Source organism: Petromyzon marinus, chromosome 55 (genome assembly GCF_048934315.1).
Source record: "Petromyzon marinus isolate PM22_M1 ecotype Great Lakes invasive population chromosome 55, UKy_Petmar_22M1.pri1.0, whole genome shotgun sequence".
Taxonomy (NCBI): Eukaryota; Metazoa; Chordata; class Hyperoartia; order Petromyzontiformes; family Petromyzontidae; genus Petromyzon; species Petromyzon marinus.
The window spans coordinates 3,617,137-3,639,712 of NC_133721.1; the positions used below are offsets into that span (position 1 = coordinate 3,617,137).

The following is a 22,576-nucleotide window of genomic DNA, read 5'->3' on the forward strand; positions in this document are numbered from 1 at the left end:
TCGCTCACTCACTCCGTCACTTGCTCCTTCACTCACTCGCTCCTCACTCATTCCATCACTCACTCAGTCCGTCACCTACTTGCTCTGTCACTCGCTCCATCACTTGCTCGCCCTGTCACTCACTTGCTCTCTCACTCGGTCGCTCCGTCATTCATTCCCTCACTCGCTCGCGCCATCAGTCACTCGCCCACTACATCACTCTCTCCGTCACTCGCTCTGTAACCCTCTCTGTCACTAGCTTTATCACTCGCTCCATCACTCGCTCCGTCACTTGCTCGCTGCATCACTCACTCACTCACTCATTCTGTTACTCACTCTTTCACTCACTCGCTCCATCACTCGATCTGTAACTTGCTCTGTTACTTGCTTCATCACTCGTTCTGTCACTTACTCGCTTTGTCACTCACTCTGTCACTCGCTCTGTAACTCACTCGCTCCATCATTCACTTCGTCACTCGCTCCTTCACTCATTCCGTTACTCGCTCTGTCAATCACTCGCTCCGTTATTTGCTCCATCACTCACTCTGTCACTCACTCTGTAACTCTTTCTGTCACTCGCTTTATCACTCGTTCTGTCACTCGCTCACTCTGTCACTCATTTTGTCACTCGCTCCGTGACTCACTTGCTCCATCATTCACTTCGTCACTCGCTCTATCACTCGCTTGCTCTGTCGCTCACACTCTCCGTCACTCGCTCCTTCACTCACTCGCTCCATCACTCACTCACTCCGTCACTTGCTCCTTCACTCACTCGCTCCATCACTCATTCCATCACTCACTCACTCCTTCACTCACTTGCTCTCTCACTCGCTCGCTCCATCAGTCACTCACCCACTACATCACTCATTCCGTCACTCGCTCTGTAACTCTCTCTGTCACTAGCTTTATCACTCGCTCTGTCAGTCATTTTGTCACTCGCTCCATCACTCGGTCCATCACTTGCTCCATCACTTGCTTGCTCTGTCCCTCGCTCACTCTGTCACTCATTTTGTCCCTCGCTCCGTCACTCACTCACTCACTCCATTACTGGCTCTGCCACTCACTCGCTCCGTGACTCACTCGCTCCATCATTCACTTCGTTACTCGCTCCGTCACTCGCTCGCTGTCACTTAATCAGTCGATCACTCACTCCATCATTCGCTTGCTCTGTCACTCGCTCAATCTGTCACTCATTTTGTCACTCGCTCTGTCACTTGCTAGCTCCATCACTCACTCACTCCTTCACTCGCTCTGTCACTATCTCACTCTTCCACTCATTCTGTCACTCGCTCGCTCGCTCGCTCTATCACTCACTCACTCACTCCATTACTGGCTCTTGTCACTCACTCGCTCCGTGACTCACTCGCTCCATCATTCACTTCGTCAATCGTTCCGTCACTCGCTCGCCCTGTCACTCACTTGCTCTCTCACTCGCTCGCTCCGTCATTCGTTCCCTCACTCGCTCGCTGCATCAGTCACTCGCCCACTACATCACTCACTCCGTCACTCGCTCTGTAACTCTCTCTGTCACTAGCTTCATCACTCACTCTGTCACTCACTCACTCATTTTGTCACTTGCTCCATCACTCGCTCCATCACTCGCTCCATCACTCGCTTGCTCTGTCACTCGCTCACTCTGTCACTCATTTTGTCACCCACTCCGTCACTCGCTAGCTCCATCACTCACTCACTCCTTTACTCGCTCTGTCACTAACTCACTCTTCCACTCATTCTGTCACTCACACGCTCCATGACTCACTCGCTCCATCATTCACTTCGTCACTTGCTCCGTCACTCGCTCGCTCTGTCACTCACTGTCTCCGTCACTCGCTCATCACTCGCTCCATCACTCGCTTGCTCTGTCACTCGCTCACTCTCACTCATTTTGTCACTCGCTCCGTCACTCACTCACTCCATTACTGGTTCTGTCACTCACTCGCTCCATGACTCACTCGCTCCATCATTCACTTCGTTACTCGCTCCGTCACTCGCTCGCTGTCACGTACTCACTCCATCACTCGCTCCATCACTCGCTTGCTCTGTCACTCGCTCACTCTGTCACTCATTTTGTCACTCGCTCCGTCACTCGCTAGCTCCATCACTCACTCACTCCTTCACTCGCTCTGTCACTAACTCACTCTTCTACTCATTCTGTCACTCGCTCGCTCTATCACTCACTCCGTTACTGGCTTTGTCACTCACTTGGTCCGTGACTCACTCGCTCCATCATTCACTTCGGCACTCGCTCCTTCACTCGCTCGCTCTGTCACTCACTGTCTCCGTCACTTGCTCCATCACTCGCTCCATCACTCGCTTGCTCTGTCACTCGCTCCGTCACTCGCTCGCTGCATCACTCACTCATTCATTCTGTAACTCGCTCTGTCACTCACTCACTCCATCACTCGATCTGTAACTTGCTCTGTTACTTGCTCCATCACTCGTTCTGTCACTCACTCCGTCACTCGCTCTGTCACTCACTCGCTCCGTCGCTCACTCACTCCGTCACTTGCTCCTTCACTCACTCGCTCCTCACTCATTCCATCACTCACTCACTCCGTCACCTACTTGCTCTGTCACTCGCTCCATCACTTGCTCGCCCTGTCACTCACTTGCTCTCTCACTCGGTCGCTCCGTCATTCATTCCCTCACTCGCTCGCGCCATCAGTCACTCGCCCACTACATCACTCCCTCCGTCACTCGCTCTGTAACCCTCTCTGTCACTAGCTTTATCACTCGCTCCATCACTCGCTCCGTCACTTGCTCGCTGCATCACTCACTCACTCATTCTGTTACTCACTCTTTCACTCACTCGCTCCATCACTCGATCTGTAACTTGCTCTGTTACTTGCTTCATCACTCGTTCTGTCACTTACTCGCTTTGTCACTCACTCTGTCACTCGCTCTGTAAATCACTCGCTCCATCATTCACTTCGTCACTCGCTCCTTCACTCATTCCGTTACTCGCTCTGTCAATCACTCGCTCCGTTATTTGCTCCATCACTCACTCTGTCACTCACTCTGTAACTCTTTCTGTCACTCGCTTTATCACTCGTTCTGTCACTCGCTCACTCTGTCACTCATTTTGTCACTCGCTCCGTGACTCACTTGCTCCATCATTCACTTCGTCACTCGCTCTATCACTCGCTTGCTCTGTCGCTCACACTCTCCGTCACTCGCTCCTTCACTCACTCGCTCCATCACTCATTCCATCACTCACTCACTCCTTCACTCACTTGCTCTCTCACTCGCTCGCTCCATCAGTCACTCGCCCACTACATCACTCATTCCGTCACTCGCTCTGTAACTCTCTCTGTCACTAGCTTTATCACTCGCTCTGTCAGTCATTTTGTCACTCGCTCCATCACTCGGTCCATCACTCGCTCCATCACTTGCTTGCTCTGTCCCTCGCTCACTCTGTCACTCATTTTGTCCCTCGCTCCGTCACTCACTCACTCACTCCATTACTGGCTCTGCCACTCACTCGCTCCGTGACTCACTCGCTCCATCATTCACTTCGTTACTCGCTCCGTCACTCGCTCGCTGTCACTTAATCAGTCCATCACTCACTCCATCATTCGCTTGCTCTGTCACTCGCTCAATCTGTCACTCATTTTGTCACTCGCTCTGTCACTTGCTAGCTCCATCACTCACTCACTCCTTCACTCGCTCTGTCACTATCTCACTCTTCCACTCATTCTGTCACTCGCTCGCTCGCTCGCTCTATCACTCACTCACTCACTCCATTACTGGCTCTTGTCACTCACTCGCTCCGTGACTCACTCGCTCCATCATTCACTTCGTCAATCGTTCCGTCACTCGCTCGCCCTGTCACTCACTTGCTCTCTCACTCGCTCGCTCCGTCATTCGTTCCCTCACTCGCTCGCTGCATCAGTCACTCGCCCACTACATCACTCACTCCGTCACTCGCTCTGTGACTCTCTCTGTCACTAGCTTTATCACTCGCTCTGTCAGTCACTCACTCTGTCACTAATTTTGTCACTCGCTCCATCACTCGCTTGCTCTGTCACTCGTCCACTCTGTCACTCACTTTGTCACTCGCTCCGTCACTCGCTAGCTCCATCACTCACTCACTCCTTCACTCGCTCTGTCACTAACTCACTCTTCCACTCATTCTGTCACTCGCTCGCTCTATCACTCACTCACTCACTCCGTTACTGGCTCTGTCACTCACTCGCTCCGTGACTCACTCGCTCCATCATTCACTTCGTCAATCACTCCGTCACTTGCTCACCCTGTCACTCACTTGCTCTCTCACTCGCTCGCTCCGTCATTCGTTCCCTCACTCGCTCGCTGCATCAGTCACTCGCCCACTACATCACTCACTCCATCACTCGCTCTGTAACTCACTCACTCTGTCACTCATTTTGTCACTCGCTCCATCACTCGCTCCATCACTCGCTCCATCACTCGCTGGCTTTGTCACTCACCCACTCTGTCACTCATTTTGTCACTCGCTCGCTCTATCACTCACTCACTCACTCCGTTACTGGCTCTGTCACGCATTCGTTCCGTCACTCACTCGCTCCATCATTCACTTCGTCACTCGCTCTATCACTCGCTTGCTCTGCCATTCACTCTCTCCGTCACTCGCTCCGTCACTCATTCGCTCGCTCGATCACTCACTCACTCCGTCACTTGCTCCCTCACTCACTCGCTCCATCACTCATTCGATCACTCACTCACTCCGTCACCCACTTGCTCTGTCACTCGCTCCGTCACTCGCTCCGTCACTTGCTCGCCCTGTCACTCACTCGCCCACTACATCACTCACTCCGTCACTTGCTCTGTAACTCTCTCTGTCACTAGCTTCATCACTCACTCTGTCACTCACTCATTTTGTCACTTGCTCCATCACTCGCTCCATCACTCGCTCCATCACTCGCTTGCTCTGTCACTCGCTCACTCTGTCACTCATTTTGTCACCCGCTCTGTCACTCGCTAGCTCCATCACTCCCTCACTCCTTCACTCGCTTTGTCACTAACTCACTCTTCCACTCATTCTGTCACTCACTCGCTCCATGACTCACTCGCTCCATCATTCACTTCGTCACTTACTCTGTCACTCGCTCGCTCTGTCACTCACTGTCTCCGTCACTCGCTCCATCACTCACTCCATCACTCGCTTGCTCTGTCACTCGCTCACTCTTACTCATTTTGTCACTCGCTCCGTCACTCACTCACTCACTCCATTACTGGTTCCGTCACTCACTCGCTCCATGACTCACTCGCTCCATCATTCACTTCGTTACTCGCTCCGTCACTCGCTCGCTGTCACTTACTCACTCCATCACTCGCTCCATCACTCGCTCCATCACTCGCTTGCTCTGTCACTCGCTCACTCTGTCACTCATTTTGTCACTCGCTCCGTCACTCGCTAGCTCCATCACTCACTCACTCCTTCACTCGCTCTGTCACTAACTCACTCTTCCACTCATTCTGTCACTCGCTCGCTCTATCACTCACTCACTCACTCCGTTACTGGCTTTGTCACTCACTCGGTCCGTGACTCACTCGCTCCATCATTCACTTCGGCACTCGCTCCTTCACTCGCTCGCTCTGTCACTCACTGTCTCCGTCACTTGCTCCATCACTCGCTCCATCACTCGCTTGCTCTGTCACTCGCTCCGTCACTCGCTCGCTGCATCACTCACTCATTCATTCTGTAACTCGCTCTGTCACTCACTCGCTCCATCACTCGATCTGTAACTTGCTCTGTTACTTGCTCCATCACTCGCTTTGTCACTCACTCCGTCACTCGCTCTGTCACTCACTCGCTCCGTCGCTCACTCACTCCGTCACTTGCTCCTTCACTCACTCGCTCCATCACTCATTCCATCACTCACTCACTCCGTCACTCACTTGCTCTGTCACTCGCTCCATCACTTGCTCGCCCTGTCACTCACTTGCTCTCTCACTCGCTCGCTCCGTCATTCATTCCCTCACTCGCTCGCGCCATCAGTCACTCGCCCACTACATCACTCACTCCGTCACTCGCTCTGTAACTCTCTTTGTCACTAGCTTTATCACTCGCTCCATCACTCGCTCCGTCACTTGCTTGCTGCATCACTCACTCACTCATTCTGTTACTCGCTCTTTCACTCACTCGCTCCATCACTCGATCTGTAACTTGCTCTGTTACTTGCTTCATCACTCGTTCTGTCACTTACTCGCTTTGTCACTCACTCTGTCACTCGCTCTGTCACTCACTCGCTCCATCATTCACTTCGTCACTCGCTCCTTCACTAATTCCGTTACTCGCTCTGTCAATCACTCGCTCCGTTATTTGCTCCATCACTCACTCTGTCACTCACTCTGTAGCTCTTTCTGTCACTCGCTTTATCACTCGTTCTGTCACTCGCTCACTCTGTCACTCATTTTGTCACTCGCTCCATCATTCACTTCGTCACTCGCTCTATCACTTGCTTGCTCTGTCGCTCACTCTCTCCGTCACTTGCTCCTTCACTCACTCGCTCCATCACTCACTCACTCCGTCACTTGCTCCTTCACTCACTCGCTCCATCACTCATTCCATCACTCACTCACTCCTTCACTCACTTGCTCTCTCACTCGCTCGCTCCATCAGTCACTCGCCCACTACATCACGCATTCCGTCACTTGCTCTGTAACTCTCTCTGTCACTAGCTTTATCACTCGCTCTGTCACTCATTTTGTCACTCGCTCCATCACTCGCTCCATCACTCGCTCCATCACTTGCTTGCTCTGTCCCTCGCTCACTGTCACTCATTTTGTCCCTCGCTCCGTCACTCACTCACTCCATTACTGGCTCTGTCACCCACTCGCTCCGTGACTCACTCGCTCCATCATTCATTTCGTTACTCTCTCAGTCACTCGCTCGCTCTGTCACTCACTGTCTCCGTCACTCGCTCCATCACTCGCTCCATCACTCGCTTGCTCTGTCACTCGCTCCGTCACTCGCTCCGTCACTCGCTCGCTGCATCACTCACTCACTCATTTTGTTATTCGCTCTTTCAATCACTCGCTCCATCACTCGATCTGTAACTTGCTCTGTTACTTGCTCCATCACTCGTTCTGTCACTTACTCGCTTTGTCACTCTGTCATTCCCTCTATCACTCACTCGCTCTGTCGCTCCTTGACTCGGTCAATCTCTTTCCCGCTCGGTCCATCACTCTCTGATTCCGTTATTCGCGCTGTTATTCACTCGCTCCGTCACTCACTCGCTGCATCATTCACTTCGTCACTCGCTCTATCACTCACTCCGTTACTCGCTCTGTCAATCACTCGCTCCATTATTTGCTCCATCACTCACTCTGTCACTCACTCTGTAACTCTTTCTGTCACTCGCTCACTCTGTCACTCATTTTGTCATTCGCTCCGTCGCTCACTCACTCCGTTACTCACTCTGTCACTCACTCCCTCCGTCACTTGCTCCGTCGCTTGCTCCGTCGCTAGCTCGCTCCGTCCATCACTCTCTCACTCCGTTATTCTCTCCGTCACTCACTCACTCCATCATTCACTTCGTCACTCGCTCTATCACTCGCTTGCTCTGTCACTCACTCTCTCCGTCACTCGCTCCGTCACTCACTCGCTCCATCACTCACTCACTCCGTCACTTGCTCCTTCACTCACTCGCTCCATCACTCATTCCATCACTCACTCACTCCGTCACTCACTTGCTCTGTCACTCGCTCCGTCACTTGCTCGCCCTGTCACTCACTTGTTCTCTCACTCGCTCCGTCATTTGTTCCCTCACTCGCTCGCTCCATCAGTCATTCGCCCACTACATCACTCATTCCGTCACTCACTCTGTAACTCTCTCTGTCACTCGCTTTATCACTCGCTCTGTCACTCGCTCACTCTGTCACTCATTTTGTCATTCCCTCCGTCGCTCACTCACGCCGTTACTGACTCTGTCACTCGCTCGGTCTGTCACTTACTCGCTCCATCGCTCACTCACTCCGTTACTCACTCTGTCACTCACTCCCTCCGTCACTTGCTCCGTCACTAACTCGCTCCGTCCATCACTCTCTCACTCCGTTATTCTCTCCGTCACTCACTCGCTCCATCATTCACTTCGTCACTCGCTCTATCACTCACTTGCTCTGTCACTCACTCTCTCCGTCACTCGCTCCGTCACTCACTCGTTCCATCACTCACTCACTCCTTCACTTGCTCCTTCACTCGCTCGCTCCATCACTCATTCCATCACTCACTCACTCCGTCACACGTGCTCTGTCACTCGCTCCGTCACTTGCTCGCCCTGTCACTCACTTGCTCTCTCACTCGCTCGCTCCGTCATTCGTTCCCTCACTCGGTCGCTCCATCAGTCACTCACCCACTACATCACTCACTCCATCACTCACCTGCTCATTCACTCACATATAATATTACTTGCTCGCTGGCACTGTCGCCTGCTTCATTGCTTGCTTACTCTATCACTGTCCATCCGTCTAGTTATTCATCCACCCAACAATACATCCATCCATTCACCTGTACATCCAACTATTTGTCTGTGTCCATCTCTGCGTTTACTTGATTGTCCATTCATCTGTATGTAAACCCCTTCATTAAATCGTTCATTATTTTGTCCGTCTGTCCGTCTGCCCGGCCGTCTGTCCGTCAGAGCGTCGTCTCCGCTCTCCCCTGCCAGAGAGCCGGTGCCCCCATGGGGGCCCCTCCCCGACGACGCGGGGACTGTTGTCGCCCGGCAACCGTTGCCACGGCAACGTGCGGAGTTGGATGGCGGCGATGGCGAGGCGGGGACCGTGGTTGCACGGCAACCGTGTCCATGGCAGCACGGGGACGAGGAGGAGGAGGCGATGATGATGATGATGATGCAAGGGTGTCAGAGGGAGGAGCGCGGTGAGAGGGATTAACCCCTTCAGAGAGCAGGCCCAGGATGGCAGGTGTTAGTGTTTGAGTCTCAGTTAAGGCATCGGGTTGGGGAAAGGATAGGGCTCGGGTTAGAGTCGGCGTTAGGGAACTAATAGGGGTCCGGGTTATGTGCACGGGTAGAGATACGGCTGGAGTCGTTGTTAGGCCTCGAGCGAGGACTAAGGGCAGTGCCGAGTTGAGGGTTATGGTAAAGGTTGGGTCATGGTGTATGTGTGTGGGTACCACGCACTGTGGTGGTCATCAGTGAGTGGAGGTTGTGGTTGTTGTTGTGTCTGTAGGTCGGTGTGTGTGTGGGCACCACGCACTGTGATGGTCATCAGTGAGTGGTGAGTGGAGGTTGTGGTTGTTGTTGTGTCTGTAGGTCGGTGTGTGTGCTAGCAGCACTTGCCCCAACAGGCTGTGTAGGCTATAGAGAGACCTTTGCCTTTGTACGTGCGTGTGTGCGTGGTCACGTGAACACTCCCCTCCCCAGAGGCCACGCCCACCCCAGCATCTCCGTTGCCAAGGCGACGGGCGGAGGAGAGAGGTGGGTCCCCGTTACCACGGCGACGGGCGGAGGAGGGGGGCGGGTCCCCATCACCAAGAAGACAAGCCCCTCCCCCCAAGCCCAAGAGGGATCCCGGCACCAGGCTCAGCCAATCGACGGAGGCCGTGAGCGGAGGCTCCGCCCCCGAGGAGCCAGCCAGGAGCCCTGCTGAGAACGGTTAGGGGCCAGGTGTCAGGGGTCAGGGGTCAAGGAATAGAACTAGGGTTACTGTACTAGTGTTAAGACTAGGGGTATAGTTAGGAGTTGAGTTGTGGTTAGGGCCGGAGTTAGGGCTATGTTTAGTGATAGGGCGCTGCAGTGACAAGATGTTTGAATGTCTCTCTCTCTCCATGGTCACGTGATTTTTTCCGGGTCCTCCGGTTTTTCGCTCGACATTAGGATTAACGTCACGTGTTTAGAGTTATTTGGCTGCTATACATTTCCATTTGTGGCCAGGTCGCTTCTGAAAAAAAGCTACATAGCTTCCCTGGTAAAATAATGTTTTTGTTTAATAGTTTAGATAGAGCTCTGGTTAGGAGTAGGGTCAGGACTCGGGCTAGGGTTCAGGCGACGTTTTCTGTCCCACCAGCAGCATTGTTGATCGTATGTGTGTGTCTGTACGCTCACACACACGTATGCAGTCGCACGTGTACACACACACACACGTCGTCGTGCGTGTACACACACACATACACACGTAGTCACGTGTGTACACATCTGTACACACAGGGATCGGTAGTGTATTAGTTAGCATGCTGCGCTACGAACCCGGCGTCCCGAGTTCGATTCCTGCTCATGGCCAACACCGGTGACGATTAACTGAATCGGTTCTGGGCCTCCCCTAGGTTGACTCGGCCTCAAATGAGTACCTGGTGCGGTGTGTAAACATCAGCACTGGGGAGACAAAGGCAGCCGGACGTGGTGCTGGCCACTCTCCCCCTCGTGTGCCGTTCCGGCCTTCATAGGTGCTACTCGCGAACAGCACTTGCCCCAATAGTTTGCTAAGGCTACACTGGGGGGACACCTTTGTCTTTTGTTTGTGAGCACTGATACCAACAAGTGGGCCAGAAGCTATAGATTTTAATTTCATGAATTTCCAGGTCCTAGACACTCTGCTCACGGTCATGAAGGTCGTTCACAATGGTGGACAGACTCGCCCCCATCTCGACTGCGTGCGTGTGTCATGTTGTGTGTCGTGTGTCGTGCCGGCCTTCGTGGGTGCTGGTGCTCGCTAATGGCCACTCGCCCCACAACGCTCTGTAAGGGCTATACAGAAGGAACCTTTGTCTTTGTGTGTGCGTGTATGTACATGTGCGTGCATGCGTGCGTGCACGTGCGTGCGTGTGCGTGCGCATGCAGGCGCAGGATCGGGGAAGCCGCGGCCGCACAGCGACGAGTTCTGCTCCGTCAAGAAGCAGCCGCCGCCCAAGCCTAAGCGGCACCCGGAGACGCGGCTCAGCAGCTCCCATGAGGACATGCGCCGGCGCGCCGGAAGCGCCGGTGCCGAGATGGAGCGGGCGCGCTCTACCTCCTCTGCTGCCGCCGCTGTGCCTGCGCGCGACTCCCAGCTGCTCCTCCACCAGCAGCACCGGCAGCAGCAGCAGTCTCACAAGCATCCCCATCATCATCAGCAGCAGAATCACCGTCAGCTAGCTGCCGCTGTGGCAAGTTACCCGTCGGTAACGGCGCTGAGAGATCAAAAATCCAGTCGCTCGTCCCCTCCGATTCCGTGTAGCACCAGCGGCCGTCGCTTTGTGGAACCGGAGCAGGTGGCCCGGCACAGCGATAGTGCCGGTGACGGTGAGGAGGATGAGGAGCCGGTGTACGCCGAAATGCTGTGCGTCGCCGCGCCGACGGACGGGGACGGCAAGGGCGGCGCCATCGCCCTCGTCGATGGCGCCTGCGACGACGATGACAACGACGATGAAGAGGGAGATGGAATCTACGAGGAGATGCGGTTCGTGGCGCCAGACGACGGGCCGACGCCGGCGCTGGCGCCGGCGGAGGCCAGCGCGATCCCGGCGCCATTTCCGGACCTGCCCCCATACCGCCCGCCCCTGCTCGTGTTCCCGCCGGCGCCGACGCGCTGCTCGCCCAACTCGGATGAGTCCCCGCTCACGCCCATAGAGGTGACGCGGCTCCTGCAGCTTGAGAGCACGGGCAAGGGGCGAGCAGAGCAGCAGCAGCGGGGGAGGGAGCACAGGACTAAACACCACCACCACCACAACCACCACCAGAAGCACCACAACAACCACAGGCAACAGCAGCAGCAGAGTCAGGCGGCGGTGGCGAACGCCGCAGGTGAGAATGCGCCGCCGCAACTTTACCGCACGCAGTCGGCGCACGGCAAGATTGGGCACATGGACGGCAGGGGTGGTGGCGGTAGCGGTTTTGGTGGCGGTGCGCCCGCTGCTCAGCATCCGCCCGGCGCTCAGCAGCCGCCCGCCAAGGGCGCCGGCTTTGCGGCGACGGCGGGGCAGGCAGCGCTCGCGTGGCATGGCTACCCCACGATGCCGCGACTCCGCTCGGCGGAGAGAGGCGGGGAGGTGCCGGGGTCGCCGGGCCGGCAGCTCGTGAGGCCCGGCAGCCCCGCCGCACACGCAGGTGCACAGCGCTTGGGTGGTGGTGCTAATGGTGGGGTGGTGGTGGTACTTTCGTGAGGTGGTGGTACTAGTGGTCAGTCAACCCATGGCACCTTCATCTGTCCCGTGACCTTCCGCAAGTGGGCGTTCGACGCTTCACGTGGCCTCAAAGTGCGCACAGTCTGGCACAAGTGCCGTCATGATGTCACCGCCAATTAGTGGCAAATGGCGGGTTGTTTCTAGTGGTGGTGGTTCTCGTGTTTTTTTGCAGTGGTGTGTGGTGGTGGTTGCGGTGGTAGTTGCGGTGGTTGTGGTTATTGTGGTGTACTCATACTCTTTGGTTCTTTCGGTAAAGTCATGTAGATATAAAATATAATAAATTAAATCATGACATTTTGGATGCAACGCAAGCTTCCATCATCAGGTGGGACAACCATAGCAAGAAACAATTGCTGAAGTGGGCAAAAGGGCTGCAGTGACAAGAGGCTATATAGGTAAGAGAGGGGGGAGGAGCCAGGGAGGAGAGATAGAGAGGGGGGTATGGGGTAGGGGAAAGTGGAGCACTGCTAGAGGGATTAGGATCAAGGCAAAATGCTTGGGGATGGGGGGGGGGAAGTGGGCGGGGCTGGGAGTGGGAGGCTGAAGAAGAAACTGGAGATGCGGATATGAAGGCAACACCATAAAGCAGTTAAGGTTTTACCTGATTAATAACATCCTTCCAATGATTGCTCAATTTGTATCCATCTTCTCGGTTAAAGTTATGTCTGTTTATATATCTGGATGGCTTCATGAACAAACCTTTGATAGTAGCCCGAAGGTTTGCAGAGTACCTTGGTCTCAGAAAAAAAACAATATGAGAGCCCACAGCGTTATAGCAATGGTCAGCCACGGTGGAGGTATTGGTTCTGCCGTGTTTCAGATCTGCCTTGTGCTCGCGAACACGGTCTGAGATATGTCGTTTCATTTCCCCAATGTAACACGCAGCACAAGTGCAACTTAGTTTGTAGACTCCAGGATATTGCATGTTAGGAATGACATCCTTCATAGATGGGATTAGATCACGGATTTTGTGTACTGTACTTAATCGGACCTGGATCTTGTGTTTGTTTAAGATTTTGGAAGTATTTTTGGTAACGCCTGCTATGTACGGTAACGCGATGGTTTTGATCGGCGTTTCGGGGTTGTTTCTCCATGGTTGGAGAAACAGCTTTGCGAATAATGTGGTCCGAGTACCCATTCATCTTGAGGGCCTGGTGCACATGTTCCAGTTCACTGGTGAGGTGGTGTTGGTCAGAAATACAGTGGGCCCTATGGTGTAGTTTTTTGATGAGGGAATTCTTCTGTGCCAGATGGTGGTGGGAATCAAGTTTCAGATAGGAATCTGTGTGGGTGGCTTTCCTGTAGACAGTGTCCCAACGAGCCATCAGGTCTCTTCTCAAACAAAACATCCAGGAATGGTAGCTTACCATCCTTCTCCACTTCCATGGTGAATTTGATGGATGGGTGTATGGAATTAATGTGGTTGAGAAATTGGTTAAATTCTGGCAGGCCATGTGGCCAAGTGACGAAAGTGTCATCTACATATCTCTTCCACAAGGAAGGACGTAGGGTGGATGTCTGGATGGCATCTGTTTCAAATTTCTTCATGAAAACATTCGCTATCACTGGTGATAAGGGGGAACCCATGGGGGTACCTTCATTTTGTTTGTAGAAAGTACCATTCAGGTGAAGTAAGTGTTGGTAATGCAGTGCCTAATCAGAGTTGGAACATCAGGATTCAGTCCATGTTGGACTAAGTCTTCAATTATTGCTAAGGTGTCAGGCACAGGAACCTTGGTGAACAGAGAAACTACATCAAAGCTGACAATAAAATAATCTGGGGACAGTGAAATGCCCTTGATTAGAGAGATCAAGTGAGTTCAGTTATATACTGCTGAGGTAGTCTTGCCAGTGAATGGAAGTAATGTATCAGACAGAAAACGGGCCAGTTTTTAGGTAGGTGAGTTGATAGTGGAAACGATGGGCCGAAGTGGAGTACCTGATTTATGAATCTTAGGAAGACCATAGAATCTGGGTGGTCTAGTAGCAGAAGGTTTTAGGGAGGGCCGTTTGACTGGTTCGATTAGGGAAGTCGAATTGGTAATGATATTGTTTTTTTGTAGCCAGGCTGTTAGTAGGATCTTTGTTGATTTTGGTGTGACTGCCATCATTAAGAAGGTCCTGTATATTGTTGTTGTATGTGGTTTTATCCATGATGACAGTAGCATTGCCCTTGTCAGCCGAGAGGATGATTGTCATCTCTCTTTTTCAATTTTGCGAGTTCAGAGCGCTCGTCTTTGCTGATGTTACAAATGGGTTTCTTAGCATTTTTAAGGATGGTGGCAATTTCAGATCTAGCCACGTCTGTCGGGATGTGTCCCAAGCCTTTGAGGGCTACGTCGACCTGGGAGATTATATCATCCACAGGGATATGTTTAGGGGTGACTGCAAAATTCAACCCTTTAGCTAGTACCGATTTTAGGCTGTCGGAAATTGGGATGTTACTCTGATTGATGACAATCTTGTTAAGATCTAACTTTTTAACTTGTGGATCAGGCTTCTTTTTTGAGAGGAGGTTGAATTTAGCGATCAAGTTAACTTTACATTTGGTTGACATTGAATTAGCAGAGGAGACTGTCATGTTATCTATATGGTCCCAATCAGAAGTGGATGTTTTATCTGTTAATTTTAAGTGTGATTGTAAGAGAGTCTTGTCTAAATTATCAAGTTCAAATCGGAGCAATCTTATCTCTTAGATTAGTGATAAGCTGGCTTTAAACAAGATCCGTTTAGCATTAGGAGAAGTGACAGCAGCAGATGTGAGTGTAAATGCGATCGGTATTACCTTGTTATCGCGACATCTCTTGAGGAAGGTTAGCGACTCGATTAGTTGAGCCTTCTTGTCTCGCAGTCTGTTAAAAGCTCTAACATATGTGTGAAAACCCTCCCCGTAGAGTCGGTTCAATATAGATTTGAAGTTTTCGTGACTGCAGGGATCCATACTCTTTGGTTCTTTCGGTAAAGTCACGTAGGTATCAAATAAAATAAATTAAATCACGACGTTTCGGGCACAACACAAGCTTCCGTCATCAGGTGGGACAACCACAGCAAGAAACAATTGCTGAAGTGGGAAAAAGGGCTGCCGTGACAAGAGGCTATATAGGTAAGAGAGGGGGGAGGAGCCAGGGAGGAGAGAGAGAGAGGGGGGTGTGGGGTAGGGGAAAGTGGAGCACTGCTAAAGGGATTAGGAGCAAGGCAGAATGCTGGGGGGGGGGGAAGTGGGTGGGGCTGGGAGTGGGAGGCTGAAGAAGAGAGGGGGGGTGAGGGTAGGGGAAATGGAGCGCTGCTAGAGGGATTAGGAGCAAGGCAAAATGCTGGGAGGGGGGGGGAAGTGGGCGGGGCTGGGAGTGGGAGGCTGAAGAAGAGAGGGGGGGTGAGGGTAGGGGAAATGGAGCGCTGCTAGAGGGATTAGGAGCAAGGCAAAATGCTGGGAGGGGGGGGGGGAAGTGGGCGGGGCTGGGAGGCTGAAGAATAAACTGGAGATGCGGATATGAAGGCGTGCAATATCCTGGTGTCTATAAACTAAGTTGTACCTGTGGTGGATGTTACATTGGGGAAACGAAACGACATATCTCGGACTGTGTCCACGAACACAAGGCAGATCTGAACACGGCAGAACCAATACCTCTGCCGTAGCTTACCATTGTTATAACACTGTGGGCTCACGTGATATTGCGTTTCCAAGACCAAGGTACTCTGCAAACCTTCGGGCTACTATCAAAGGTTTGTTCATGAAGCCATCCAGATATATAAACATAGCCATAACTTCAACCGAGATGGATACAAATTGAGCATAAGGTTGGGCGCAGAGTGGCAGTCTGGATGGCGTCAGTCTCAAATTTCTCCATGAAAATGTTAGCTATAACCGGAGATAGGGGGGAGCCCATTGGGGTGCCCTCAGTTTGTTTGTAGAAAGTTCCATTCCAAGTGAAGTATGTATTGTTATGTATGCCTATGATCTGGTGATTACTGCTCACTCAGAGGAGGAATTGGAGATGCTGCTGCTAAACCTGGAGTGTGCACTAAGAGGTGGGAGCTTACCATCAGCCCCTCCAAAACTAAGCACCTGCCTGATGGGGCAGTTGTGGAGACAGTGGAGAGTTTTCCAAACCTGGGCAGTGTGCTAATGACCAGCTCTGGTTTGACAGCAGAGGTCTCACTGGCTGCGTAACGCTGTGTCGAAGCCACCTGGTCTGTCGCTCCGCACGAAGCTTCGGGTCGTCTCGGCCACAGTCATGCCCTTTCTGCTCTATGCTTGCAAAGCATGGACCGCTCTGATTGAACATCTGCACTGGTTGGAAACATTTAGGCTGGCCTGGCTACGATCAATCTTGGGTTTAACCAGGCTGAATTGTGTGAGGAGCTCACAAATCCTTGAAAGATCTGCACACATTCTCCTCAGTGAGCTCCTCCATGGCAAGGCTGCGTTGGCTGGGTCATGCAGCCGGCATGCCCGGCCACCGCATGCCCAAGCAACTTCTGTTTTGCTGGATATAGGGGGCTAAACGGCCACAACATGGGCTGGAAAAGAGATGGACTGATGTGGTACAAGAGTATGTGGAGCTGAGTGGACTTGCCGATGACTGGTACCAGTGGTGTCAAGATTGGCCTTTCTAGTGGAGGCTTGTCAAGGATGCTACTGGGCAGTTGGAGGCAGTCGCCTCCAGCAACAACGGAGGGCAGAGGAGCGACACTCAGAGCAACAAATGGAGCTCTGGGTGGCTAAAACAGCAAGTTGGCACAGTTAGGGGGCACAGGTGGTGCATCGGCCAGTGATCTCAGTCAACCCATGGTGCCTGGGTCTGCCCTGTGACTTCCTGCCAGCGGGCATTCGACACTTCATGTCTCCTTAAAGTGCACATAGCCTGGCACAAGCGTCGTGGTTACGTCACCGCCACTTAGTGGCGAATGGCGGTTGTTGTGTAACGTGTGTGCGTGTAATGTGCGTGTGTGTGTGTAACGTGTGTGTGTGTAACGTGCGTGTGTAGTGTGTGTGTAACAGGTGTGTAGTGTTTGTGTGGGTGTAACGTGTGTGTGTGTGTAACGTGTGTGTGTGTAGTGTGTAACGTGTGTACGTAATGGTGGTTGTGGTAGTGAAGGTTGTGGTGGTTGTTATGGTGGTGGTTGTGATTGTGAAGGTTGCACTGGTTGTGGTGGTGGTTGTTGTTGTGGTGGTGAAGGTTGTGGTAGTTTTTGTGGTGGTGGTGAGGGTTGTGGTGGTGAAGGTTGTGGTAGTGGTGGTGGTAGTTGTAGTGGTAAAGGTTGTTGTACTTTCACAGACCCTCGAGGCGGCGTGCGCCGTCTCGGCAAGTCATCGTCACTCCCGGTGATGGAGCCGCCGATGCGGCCGCCACCACAGCAGCCACGGCCAGGCCCAACGGAGAGCCGCTCACCCTCACCAGCACCGGTGAGAGCCACTTCACCCCTCTCTGTAGTAGAATCGTCTTTATATCTCTCTGTAGTAGAATCGTCTTTATATCTCTCTGTAGTAGAATCGTCTTTATATCTATCTGTAGTAGAATCGTCTTTATATCTCTCTGTAGTAGAATCGTCTTTATATCTCTCTGTAGTAGAATCGTCTTTATATCTCTCTGTAGTAGAATCGTCTTTATATCTCTCTGTAGTAGAATCGTCTTTATATCTCTCTGTAGTAGAATCGTCTTTATATCTCTCTGTAGTAAAATCGTCTTTATATCTCTCTGTAGTAGAATCGTCTTTATATCTCTCTGTAGTAGAATCGTCTTTATATCTCTCTGTAGTAGAATCGTCTTTATATCTCTCTGTAGTAGAATCGTCTTTATATCTCTCTGTAGTAGAATCGTCTTCATATCTCTCTGTCATCTATCACAAACTGTCGATGGTGGCTGTTTGTTGTGGGCCCTTTGCTCACTGTGGCCACAATTACAACCTCCCCTCCCCTCCCGCGCTCCACTCCCATTGCTGTCTCACCCAGGTGGGCCCAGGAGGCTGGAGACTGGGCAGCCCTTCGTGACCTCCGTGACCACCACCACCACCATCCATGACCCCCTTGAGTGGATGCTGTGGGTGGGCTGTGGACCCACCCCCGCCCCCCACCTCCCGTCTCCACACCCCCCCCCCGCCACCCCTGTTCTTCAGCTCCTGCAGGAGCCGTGAATGCTTCGAGAGGCAGAACTCACGAGTCTCAGCTTTAGAGACTGCAGCTGCTGCTGTGGCCTCTGACTCTCACAACCACCGCCATTGCAGCCGCCATTCGCCACTAAGTGACGGCGACGTCACCACGGCGCCTGTGCCAGGCCTGAGATCACCGGTAGATGCACCAGCTGCACCAGCTGTACCGCCTACTTGCCGCAAAAATCAACAATCACCACCACAACCACCGCGACCAACAGCAAACACACTGCCTGGAGCCCACTCTCGGCAATGCTACGGTAACGACTACCGTCGCCTGTACCGTGCGTCACCACTACTTGCTACTCCTGCAGCCGCTGCTGCCGTGACCGCCACTCCACCTACTGCAAGCAGGAGCCGCCGTGCGTCTCCTCCTGGCGGCGTTGGCGGGTTTGGGGGATTCTTCACCGGGTTCACTCTCAAAACTCTTGCAGCAGCGACAGCCGGCAATTAAGTTGCGAACAATGAACGGACAAGCGAGTGATCCTCACGCTCGACCACAACAACTGCACCGGAACTGAGTGAGCCCCGCGCCAGAGGGCAGAGCTTGCGGCGCCCGTTCACTGCATCGGTGCTCGCATACCGTTCACAGCCTTGCAGAGCCGGTGGTGGGAATTACACTTTTCTGTGGCCGAGGGCAACAACCTCCATTGATCTTCCCCACAACGTGGCGCCCTGCATTGTCCACACACTCTCCCACGTGTCCTGCTTTGCCCACACACTCCCACGTGCCCTGCCTTACCCACACACACTCCCACGTGCCCTGCCTTACCCACACACTACCACGTGCTCTGCTTTGTCCACACACACTCCCACGTGCCCTGCGTTGCCCACACACTCCCACGTACCCTGCCTTGCCCACACACACTCCCACATTTCCTGCCTTGCCCACACACACTCCCACGTGCCCTGCCTTGCCCACACACTCCACATTCCCTGCCTTGCCCACACACTCCCACATGCCCTGCCTTGCCCACACACACTCCCACGTATCACACCTTGCCCACATACTCCCACGTACCCTGCCTTGCCCACACACACTCCTATGTGCCCTGCATTGTCCACACACACTCCCACGTGCCCTGCGTTGCCCACACACTCCTGGGGGGCACCGTTGCTCAGGGATAGCGGCGCTCGTCCCGTGGCAGTCTCGACAGTGTGGTTTCTTTTGCAGAGCTGGAATTCGGTAAAAGCTAAAGTGAGAGACCAGATTTAATTTTGAGTTTCTTGCGTGTTGTGCCGTCATTGGTGACCATACCATCAACTCACTTACACTGTGAATATGTACGTTAATAAGCGAGTCTGAGTCTCTATGTGAGTCTATGGGTTTCCTTGTGAGTTTATGGGTCTCTTTGTAAGTCTTTGGTTCTCTGTGTGAGTCTATGGCTCTCTGTGTGAGTCGATGGTCTCTTTGTGAGTATATGGGTGTGTGTGAATCAATGCGAGTCCCAGACCCCGGTGTGGAACCTAGGCTCTCGGCCATGCCGACTCCGCGTTATTATTAAACTATTAACTATAAACTATTTCTATTTTACCAGGTAAGGCCCACTAAACTATGTAGCTCTTTTTCAGAAGCGACCTGGCGATCCAAAATCATCGCCAAACGTATTAGCTTATCATCATTGTGTGGAATTTTACAACAGCTGAATACAAAATATGGAGGGAAAAACTGGAGGACCCGTAGAAAAATGAACGCAACCACGTGGAGAGAGACACACAAACTCCAAATTTCCAGCAGGCATTAGGATCTGGATCGAATCCATGACCTCCTGCATACCAGACTAGGAAGTCGGCATCTCCTTGCCACTGCGGCACATCTGCCTTGGGAGCCACGGCTCAGCCGCGCCCACCGGCTATGCTGCCGGACGCCATGAACCTTCCGCTTCCTCGTGAACACTCATCGTGCGTGTACGACTCGTGAACGCTCATCGCGCGTGTACGACTCTTGGAACCCCCCCCTTATTGCTGGAATTCTCAAACCCCCGGGAAGAGCATTTGGACGCGAGCGGCCGGGAGTCTCTGGGGGTAGGTGGAGAGTCGGGCCGGCGCGTGTAATCCTCCGGCGCTGCTGTGTGGAACCTTACTGAAGGAGACCGCACAGGTCTCGTGATAATAAAACTAGGCCCACCGATGACACGTCCACAATTTTTGACTGGAGTAACCTGCGTGCAAGGGCTGGTGGAAATGTCTAGTGGGGTAGAGTTAGGGCTAGTGGTAGTGTCTGATGGGATAGGGTTAGGGCGAGTGGTGGTATTTGGGAGGGTAGGGTTAGGGCTCGTGGTAGTGTCTGGTAGGGGAGGGTTATGGCTAGAGGTAGTGACTGGTGGGGTAGAGTTAGGGCAAGTGGTAGTGTCTGATGGGATAGGGTTAGGGCTAGTGGTAGTATCTGGGAGGGTAGGGTTAGGGCTCGTAGTAGTGTCTGGTGGGGGAGGGTTAGGGCTAGAGGTAGTGACTGGTGGGGTAGAGTTAGGGTAAGTGGTAGTGTCTGATGGGATAGGGTTAGGGCTAGTGGTAGTATCTGGGAGGGTAGGGTTAGGGCTCGTGGTAGTGTCTGGTGGGGGAGGGTTAGGGCTAGAGGTAGTGACTGGTGGGGTAGAGTTAGGGCAAGTGGTAGTGTCTGGTGTGCTAGGGTTAGGGCTAATGGTAGTGTCTGGTGGGGTAGGGTTAGGGCTAGTGGTAGTTTCTGGTGTGGTAGGGTTAGGGCTAGTGGTAATGTCTAGTGGGGTAGGGTTATGCCTAGTGGTAGTGAGGTGGGGTAGAATTAGGGCTAGTGGTAGTGTCTGGTGGGGGAAGGTTATGGCTATTGGTAGATTCTGGTGGGGTACGTTAGAGCTAGTGGTAGTTGCTGGTGGGATAGGGTTAAGGCTAGTGTTAGTGTTTGGTGGGGTAGGGTTAGGGCGAGTGGTAATGTCCAGTGGGGCAGGGTTAGGGCTAGTGGTAGTGTCTGGTGGGCTAGGGTTAGGGCTAGTGGTAGTGTCTGGTGGGCTAGGGTTAGGGCTAGTGGTAGTGTCTAGTGGGTTAAGGTTAGTGGGCGTTTCTAGTGGGGCATGGTTATGGCTAGTGATTGTATCTGGTGGGGGTAGGTTTAGGGCTCGTGGTCGTGTCTGGTGTGGTAGGGTTAGGGCTAGTGGTAGTGTCTGGTGGGGTAGGGTTAAGGCTAGTGGTAGTGTCTTGTGGGGTAGGGCTAGTGGGAGTGTCTTGTGGGGTAGTGTTAGGCCTAGTAGTAGTGTCTGGTGGGGTAGGGTTAGGGCTAGTGGTAGTGTCTGGTCTGGTAGGGTTAGGGCTAGTGGTAGTGTCTGGTGGGGTAGGGGTAAGGCAAGTGTTAGTGTTTGGTGGGGTAAGGTTAGGGCTAGTGGTAGATTCTGGTGGGGTAGGGTTAGGGCTAGTGGTAGTGTCTGGTGGGGTAGAGTTATGCCTAGTGGTAGTGTCTAGTGGGGTAGGGTTAGCGCTAGTGGTAGTGTCTGGTGGGGTTGAATTAGGGCTAGTGATAGAGTCTGGTGGGCTAGGGTTAGGGCTAGTGGTAGTGTCTGGTGGAGTAGGGTTATGGCTAGTGGTTATGTGTGTTGGGGTAGGGTTAGAGCTAGCAGTGGTGTCGGTTGAGTTAAGGTTGGTGGGAGTGTCTAATGGGGTATGGTTAGGGCTAGTGGTAATGTCTAGTGGGGTAGGGTTAGGGCTAGTGGTAATGTCTAGTGGTGTAGGGTTAGGGCTAGTGGTAGATTATGGTGGGGTAGGGCTAGGCCTAGTGATAATATCTGGTGGGGTAGGGTTATGGCTACTGGTAGTGTCTGGTGGGGTAGGGTTAGGGCTAGTGGTAGTGTCTGGTGGGGTAGGGTTCGGGCTAGCTGCAGTGTCCAGTGGAGTAGGGTTAGGGCTAATGGTAATGTCTGGTGGGGGAGGGTTAGGCCTATTGGTAGTGTCTGGTGGCGTAGAATTAGGGCTAGTGGTAGTGTCTGGTGGGGTAGGGCTTGGGCTAGTGTTAGTGTTTGGTGGGGGAGGGTTAGAGTTAGTGGTAGTGTCTGGTGGGGTAGGGTTAGGGCTAGTAGTAATGTCTAGTGGGGTAGGGTTAAGCCTCGTGGTAGTGTCTGGTGGGGTAGTATTAGGGCTAGTGGTAGTGTTTGGTCCGGTAAGGTTAGGGCTAATGATAGTATCTGGTGGAGTAGGGTTCGGGCTTGTGCTTTTGTTTGGTGGGGTAGGGTTAGGGCTAATGGTAGTGTCTTGTGGGGTAGGGTTAGAGTTAGTGGTAGTGTCTGGTGGGGTAGGGTTAGGGCTAGTGGTAATGTCTGGTCGGGTAGGGTTATAGTTAGTGCTAGTGTCTGGTGGGGTAGGGTTAGGGCAAGTGGTAGT

The 22,576-nt window shown here is 52.9% G+C and overlaps 1 protein-coding gene across 4 annotated transcripts in view; it reads left to right on the forward strand.

The window, feature by feature from the left end:
* LOC116937582 (unconventional myosin-XVI-like) overlaps positions 1-20,364 on the forward strand; it is a 165,170-nt gene extending 144,806 nt beyond the window's left edge. For 3 of the 4 annotated variants that reach the window (XM_076052242.1, XM_076052241.1, XM_032944726.2), the window contains exons 31-35: positions 8,604-8,842; positions 9,348-9,578; positions 10,761-12,005; positions 17,362-17,489; positions 18,036-20,364. In XM_076052242.1, coding sequence (XP_075908357.1) covers positions 8,604-8,842; positions 9,348-9,578; positions 10,761-12,005; positions 17,362-17,489; positions 18,036-18,074 — 1,882 coding nt within the window. In that variant the 3' untranslated portion in view covers positions 18,075-20,364. The remainder of the gene's footprint in view (positions 1-8,603; positions 8,843-9,347; positions 9,579-10,760; positions 12,006-17,361; positions 17,490-18,035) is intronic. The other variant, XM_032944727.2, reaches the window with a different exon arrangement.
* Positions 20,365-22,576: the final 2,212 nt, after the last annotated feature.